A 7,891-nucleotide genomic window follows, 5' to 3' on the forward strand; every position below is an offset into this window, starting at 1 on the left:
TTGACTTGCAATAACCTCATGCTTTACTTTTTCTTTTTTTCACCAGAAAATTCAGTAGATTTATCATATTTCAATATGGCATTATCTATATATCATAAAAATAATGATAAAAATGATTTATCATTATTTCAGCAGGCATAATACTAGTTACCGTTAATATTCAAAAAATTTTAGCAGTTCAACGGGGGCAGTTGCCTCCTCCTTTTATATCAATCACTGACCCACAGGATCTGGAGGCCTGACACCTCCAAATGGCATGTCTAATGGACGTAGTCTATAACCCCCCATGTAGGGCATTGGACCAGCATAAGGACACAAAAACCCATCCATCCCAGAATGCATACCAGTCCAGTAAAGCTTATGGGGCAGAGGGACCCATTGAGATGTAGTTTAGAGAGCAAAAAGATTCCGGTTAGAGAACATTCCTCGTGATTCATAAAACTCACATGTAGTTTGCACTATCAAACAAACAGGAAAAAGGGGGCTGCGGACCTACCATTAGCTGTCAAATGAACCTTCTTCCTTTTCCTTTTCTTCCCTGCATAATCGAAAATCAAAATTAAACCATTTATTTCCTTGTTTTTCACTAAAGAAATAATACAACTTACTCTCTCCAGAATACACACACATACCCAACATCCATTCAACTATGGGTGCAAGATGGAATAGGAAAGAAGATGACATAAAAGTTTAATGCCTTAAGAATGTATGAACTTATTAATAGACACACTGGAAAAAATACTTAAAGAAAATGACACAAGAAATATATCCCAGCCGCAATCTTTCAAGAACTGGAATGGTGCTTAGGCTGACATGGAATGAGATGGCCCCACTCCAGCATTTTCCACCTAGGTTTGAAACCTAAATCTCACAACTTCCATTAGGAGATCAGTCCCAATGTTCTTAAAGGTTGTCTTTTGACCTCACCCAATCAACATAACATAATCGATAAATTGAAAAACAAATTATTATTACCTGCCTCTCCAGAAGCCACCTTCTATTGCACTTCTTCCTCTGCAAGGGGGCACTCCTTTGTGATGTAGGCTCCTTCACACTGACTGACCGCCTCAGATGCATCAGCTAGTTTAGCAATCTTTACTTTCTCCAACGCCAAATGTGGGGGAATAGCTACTTTAACCTCATTAGCTTTGTCCTTCACATTAGGGGTTTCTTCCTTAGAAGATACGTACAAGATTCTGTTCTCCCTTCAGTACAGCAGTTGTAGTAGCTAGGAGACAGAATTTTTGGCTGTGGACACCAAGCGGACTCCATATCTAAATTTGAAAGACTTGACTTATCAATTTGCATGGCAGATTGCGTGTAAACATCGAAACCAACTTCAAACTGGCCATTTGCCACCCCATCAAATTGTCAAAACCTGCCTCAACATCTCATATTCCACGTTTCTTACATGGAATTCCCTTTCAATTAAGTACTTTAGCTTGTGTCTTTTTATCACTTTCTGCATTATAGCTTTCTGTATTTCTAATAATATGAATCAAGATCGACTTAATCACTTCTAAATTCTAACCTTCAATGATTCATATTCTTCAAAGAAACTAGTGTATTACTTGAACTAGCAAAGCAAATCCCATTCAAGAAACTAGACAACATACACTTCTAATGATAATGATCAATGAAATCATAGAACAAGGGTTGTCCCCGGTGAAGAGAAAAAGAGGGAAGATTCCTAATATGAGCAAACAGAGCTTAGGATACAGAGGTTTTGAACTATCAATTTTTAATTCAATTGGGATTAGCGGGGAAATGCCCTCAGATACCTCAAAGTCACAGCACCTAAATTGCCAGCTACAGATAGTTGTATTCGTTCAAATACAGCCATCTAACAGACTTCATATCCTTTCTAGACTTCTCTAGTAAGAGATTATGTCAAGTGCCCTTAAAACAAAATGCTTAAAGAGGAACATTACTTCTAGGCTCCAGCAACATATGTTATCCATGATTACCACAAAGTTCAAACTATTGCAAATAGAAAGAAAAAGGGCATAAGAAAATCACCAAAATCACGCCCACCCATCCTTCCAGCCATACCCCTTCCAAAGCCATCCAAACCTGCGCAGCAAATTCAAAATAATTAAAACCTTTAAGAATGAAAATTGCATCAATACAAACAAAAAGAGAAGAAAAGAAAATAGCAGTCATCTCACCACCGTCAGTCCAACGCAGGAGTATCAATTAAAGCCTTAATTTTGCTGTCCTCATCACTTTATTAGCAGGAGGAGCGTCAGGATACGGATTTCTCGACTGCACTAGCAGCGTTTCAGGGATTGAATACAAATCATTCCCAAACTCATCCCATTCGGAGTCTTCAGGCTACAAGTAGAAAAATAAAGCTTAATATTAGGTTTATATTATTTTCTGTTTGCTGATAAAGAAAATATTCCTGAAATGCACAACATAGTAGATATAAAAATAAACCAATTTTCATCAAGGAAAATATGTCAGGAACAAAACAAACATATTTCAGAACAGATGAACCAACATGCAGGAAGTTACTCTTTCCTGGTTTAGCATTCACAATCTGGGACACCACCTTGGGCCTGTGAAGAATAACGAAGCCCAAATTCAGACCTAGAATCAAATTTTGTCTCACAAAACCCAAACACCCTGCTGACCATGTTCATGCAGTTAACAGAACCTTTGATACTTGGGTTTTATCTTTCAACATGGTTAACTAAATTAAAAGTATCAGTTCATATTGAACCGGGGACTTAGTCCAAAGTTTATCCACCATTTTTAGGAGGTGGTTTTTGGTAAGGTTGGGTTTATTTTTAACACTTGCAAATTTCATTTTTTTAAAATTTCTCTTAAGCCTTAATCTTTTATATACCTAAAAAAATGAGTTAATATTTTTTACAGTGAATGTATAAATATTATAAATTATCATAAACAGTACATTGATACTATAAGTTAAATTAAAAATAATCATGTACATAAAAATAAATATTAATGAAATTTTTTGAAAGAATAAATTATTTAAGTTTAATTAATTATTAAAAGCAATTTATTTTAAAAACCAAATTATTTTTAATTTTACTTAAGATTTCATTTTGTGATTAATTAACAGTGTTCATCACTTAACATTATCAGTGTTATTAAATATTAAAATTGGTGAGGCATCATTGGGATTGAGAGCAGCAGCAATGCGAGAACCCTTTCGGTTTCCAGGAACTCGACGAATTAAAATAAAAGCTTTTTTTGACTATTAACATTATTTCATCGTTATATTTGAAATTGAAAAGAGAGAAAAAGAAAGTCAAAAAAACACTACAAACAAACAAAACAAAGGAACCTCGTGAAAGATAGAACAATTACCTAAATACGATAATCAAGACAGAGCAGAGACCTTTACCTTCGTTAGTTTGGGCATTAGCGGCAATGATGCCGAAGTTATCCATAAGTAATTAATTTAATCGATTAAATTTATATTAACAAATTTTAATTTTATTAATATTATTTTAAATACATAATTTATAATTATTTATTTTAAATTATTAAATATAATATATTTTAATTTAATTTAAAATTTTAAATAATTTTTCAATCTCAAATTTTTTTTTTTAAAATAATAATAATAATGATGTCGAAGTCGGCAATGCTTTTATTCAAAGATTTCTCACGCACTAATAGCTGTCAAATTGAAGTATTAGCCAAAACTCAAAAACCAATAATTTTTTACACTGTTTTTTTTTAATGACAAAAGTACCCTTAATTGGTAGTTAGACTGACTACGGGCATTGGTTCCCATTGGTACGTAGACAGACTTGACGTCCGATCGCAAAAGAAAACAAAAAGGATAATTAATCTTTTTTGGCCACAGGACAATTGAGGGAAGGGATTCAAATGCCATATCCCTTATAAATTTCATTTACATTTGAAGAAATTCATCTTTTTTTTTTAAATATTAAATTTTAATAGAAGAAACTAATCAATCATCACGTGTATAGACAAGACTGGTGACCGGATAAAGTTTTGGAAACCGTTGAATTGTATAGGATTGTTTGAATTCAAAAGATTCTAGTCAAAAGTTAATTTGACACCACTGACAACAATGATTTTGTGTGTAATTATTATAGAAAATTAAACATTTTATGCGTTATTGAGAGAACAACATTTGGTTCACAAAAACGTGTTAGAATTCTTTTTCTCAAATCCAACTTACAATCAAGAGGATGAAGGATGATTTCTCTTCCTGTTTTATCAATTAAGGTTAGACAAATATATTGATGCCCGCTTGCAATTATAAATGTCTTCATTTAAAAAAAAAAAAATTAATCCAAATATATGTATCTATTAATAAAAAATTTAATAAGGGTTGAATCGAGTAATTCCTTTAATTGTTGTTTTACATGAAAATAAAACTTACCAACATTCAACCATTGCTATTTCTATCATATAATATTATTTAAAGATTTATATATAATTAGTTCATATTTGAAAGAGAAAATTATTAATTAATCATTAAATAATTAATTAAATAATTAAATTCTTGCATAATAAAATTTGAATCTAAAATTTTAAAATTTTAAGATTTTGTTTACCTCTAAACAGGTTATGATTAACATTAAACTTCACGATGTAATCATTAAAGTAAGTAATAAATTTTCCAAAACCTTAATTTTTGTCACAGTGCAAAAGAAGGAAATGAGAATGTAAGTCCTTTTTTGACAAAAGAAAATCAAAGCCTCCCTTCATGTTTATTGCACAGACAACATGTGTTGTAGAAATTAACGACTGCAGGCGAAGTAGGCAATATCAATGATGATGAGTGCTGTTGGACCACGACTCCTACCCACATTTAGATAGCCAGGCCATGTGTTACGGACCTAAGGAAGAGTCATGAATCTCACATCGAACATAATAAAAAGGTCACTAGGGTATAAAAGGATTCACACCACCTCCGCCTTGTGATGTGCCTTTTGTAGGACAAAACCGTGAGGTCAGGGGGGTCAGAGCGGATAATACCTCACAAAGGTGTGAACAGTGGCAGTCAGGCTGATCTGGGACACCAGAAGGGTGAATGCCCAGGTCCCGGAGCCGCGCGGGTTCGAAACTTAAGTTTCGACCCGTGACAAGTGGTATCAGAGCACGGTTGAGAAGTGCTAGAGAAAATGAATGAGATGGCCATAAGTGGTGGACCGGATCATCAATAGAGAATTGAGGAACTTGAGGCCGCGGTGGCCGCAATGAAAACTCATATGGTGATGAAAGACCGAGTGAGGGAGATCGAGACAACCCAGCGGGAGTTGTCCGATACTCTCCACAATGTGAGTGAAGAGGCTAGAGATGCCATGAACATTCTTCAAAAGGAGTTTGAGGAGCTCAGAGCACAGGTGAGCATCTTACAAATGGCTGTGGCCAGATCAAGTTTGAGTTCGATGGACAGGGGACAAAGGCCTAAGGTGTCGAAGTCTCGATGCTATGAGGGGGCAAGGGATGCTAAGGAACTTGAAAATTTTTTGTTTGACATGGAATAATACTTTCGAGCTGTACACACAAGTTCAGAGGAAGACAAGGTGACAATGGCATCGATGTACCTCGTAGGGGATGCCAAGCTGTGGTGGTGCTCCAAGTTTGTCGATGACGAGTGCCTGATTAAGACTTGGACGGATCTGAAGCGAGAATTGAAAAACTAATTTTTTTCGGAGAATGTGGAGTACATGGCTCAAAGGAGACTTCGAGAGTTGGTGCAAACCGAAACGGTGCGAGAGTTCGTAAGGAACTTTTCTACCCTGATGCTGGATATTCGGGACATGTTCGAAAAGGACAAGATGTTCTATTTTCTTGAGGGCCTCAAGCCTTGGGCGAGGACAGAACTACAAAGGCAGAAAGTGCAAGATGTGGCCACGGCCATGGCTGCAGCTGAACGTCTTCATGATTACAATGATGGCTCCTCAAAATGGAAAAATTCTCCATCAACTAGCAGTAGCTTTAACTTTGGGAGTGGGGGAAAGATGACTAGATTGGACTGACCCTTCAGTGGGGGATCAGACAGGAGGTCCTTTGGGCGAGATAGCACCCAGCCCAAGACAAGCAACGCAGGGATTTTCAAGCCTAGGCAACCGCTAGCTTACTTTCTTTGCAAGGGGCCGCATCGAGTGGCTGAATGCCCGCACCGGGGAGCCCTTAATGCCTTAAGGACCTCATCTCAAGAGTCCGTAAAAGTGCTAGAGAGCGTTGAAGAAGTTGAAGAAGAGCCAGTCATGATGGGTTCAATAAGGTTCCTCAATGCCCTCCGCACCCAATTGAACACTATAAAGAAAGAGTAAAGTAGAGGCTTGATGTACGTGAACTTAACAATCAATGAGAAAGCCACCAAGGCCATGGTGGATACGGGTGTAACCGACACTTTCATCACACCAGAAGAAGCAAAAAGGTGTGGTCTTCAGATTAGTAAAGACTGTGGATGAATGAAAGCGGTCAATTCACCAGCCTTTGCGATCAGTGGAAGCTCTAAAAGTGTGACAACCCGATTGGGGCCATGGGAAGGGAAGGTAGACTTTACAGTTTCCCCCATGGATGACTTTGATGTTGTCCTCGGATTGGACTTCATGATGTTGGCTCAGATCATCCCTATCCTTGCCGCTAGCTGCTTGTTGTTCTTAGGGGAACACCCATATGTGGTGCCAGCTAATATTTTACCAAAGAGTGGGAAGAAAATGATTTCAACTTTGTAGTTCAAGAAAGGGGTAAAGAGAAGAGAACCTTCTTTTGTGGCGGTGTCAATTTACAAAGAAGGGTCGAAAGTAGAACCAATACCTGATGGTGTGAGAAAAGTGTTGGAAGAATTCGAAGAGGTGATGCCAGAGATGTTGCCTAAAGTTCTACCCCCTCGACGAGCAGTGGACCATGAAATTGAGCTCATCCTAGGAGTGAAACCCCTTGCTAAAGTGCCCTACCGTATGGCCCCACCAGAGTTGGCCGAACTAAGAAAGCAGTTAGATGAGCTGCTACAAGCCGGGTTCATCAGACCATCAAAGGCTTCTTTCGGAGCACCAGTGTTATTTCAAAAGAAGCACGACGGAAGTTTGCGATTATGTGTTGACTACAGGGCCCTGAACAAAGTCACCGTAAGAAACAAATATCCCATTCCCCTTATAGCAGACCTGTTTGATCAACTGAGCCGAGCCAAGTACTTCTCCAAATTGGACTTGAGATCTGGCTACCATCAAGTCAGAATCGTTGAGGGAGATGAGCCAAAGACCACTTGTGTGACATGGTATGGTGCATTTGAATTTCTTGTTATGCCTTTTGGACTGACCAATACTCCTGTCACATTTTGTACATTGATGAATCAGGTGTTTCACGACTACTTAGACAAATTTGTTGTACATTGATGAATCAGGTGTTTCACGACTACTTAGACAAATTTGTAGTCATCTATTTAGATGATATAGTGGTATATAACTCCACCTTGGAAGAGCATCAAGAGCACCTACGTCAGGTACTTCAAAGATTACATGGCCACCAGTTATACGTAAAAAGGGAGAAGTGTGCATTTGCTCAGACCCAAATCCATTTTTTTGGTCATATTGTCGAATATGGCCACATTCGAATGGACATAGAAAATGTTAGAGCCATCAAGGAGTGGACAACCCTGAAGAACGTTAGTGAACTTCGCTCATTTTTTAGACTAGCCAACTACTATAGAAGGTTTGTGGAAGGATACTCTCGCAAGACCACGGCCCTCACGGAACTATTGAAGAAGAAGCGTAAATGGTGTTGGACGAGTGAGTGCCAAGAAGCCTTCGAGAGATTAAAGAATGCTATTATGAAGGATCCCATCTTAGCTCTCTCTGATATTAAAAAGTCCTTTGAAGTTCAGATGGATGCCTCTGATTTTACTATTGGAGGAGTGCTTTTGCAATAA

General features: G+C 37.6%; 1 protein-coding gene and 1 long non-coding RNA gene across 3 annotated transcripts; one reads left to right on the forward strand and one right to left on the reverse strand.

The window, feature by feature from the left end:
* On the reverse strand, nucleotides 1–2,799 carry LOC111311302 (uncharacterized). Of its 2 annotated transcripts, XR_002692622.2 has the most exons (5): nucleotides 2,637–2,799; nucleotides 2,169–2,561; nucleotides 2,020–2,073; nucleotides 976–1,274; nucleotides 1–538 (listed from the first exon to the last, which is right to left on the reverse strand). It is a non-coding gene; the product is annotated as an uncharacterized LOC111311302 (long non-coding RNA). The 2 variants fall into 2 exon arrangements; XR_016345209.1 differs by having other exon boundaries at nucleotides 2,169–2,788.
* Nucleotides 2,800–3,601: 802 nt separating this feature from the next.
* On the forward strand, nucleotides 3,602–7,891 carry LOC149520558 (uncharacterized). The gene is made up of 5 exons (XM_089746884.1): nucleotides 3,602–3,664; nucleotides 4,158–4,215; nucleotides 7,320–7,420; nucleotides 7,529–7,627; nucleotides 7,727–7,891. Exons 1-5 carry the CDS (start codon nucleotides 3,602–3,604, stop codon nucleotides 7,889–7,891), a joined length of 486 nt encoding a protein of 161 aa, XP_089603010.1.

This window comes from Durio zibethinus, chromosome 1 (genome assembly GCF_047325235.1).
Source record: "Durio zibethinus cultivar Kanyao isolate XHJ-2024 chromosome 1, ASM4732523v1, whole genome shotgun sequence".
NCBI lineage: Eukaryota > Viridiplantae > Streptophyta > Magnoliopsida > Malvales > Malvaceae > Durio > Durio zibethinus.

Excerpts from the sequence above, each read along its gene's own strand:
- LOC149520558 (XM_089746884.1), top strand. The coding sequence starts at position 3,602 with ATGTCGAAGTCGGCAATGCTTTTATTCAAAGATTTCTCACGCACTAAT. Across the intron at positions 3,665-4,157 it reads CTAATAGCTGTCAAATTGAA|AATTCTTTTTCTCAAATCCA; the intron begins GTATTAGCCAAA and ends AAAACGTGTTAG. Across the intron at positions 7,628-7,726 it reads AGTGGACAACCCTGAAGAAC|AAGAAGCGTAAATGGTGTTG; the intron begins GTTAGTGAACTT and ends GAACTATTGAAG.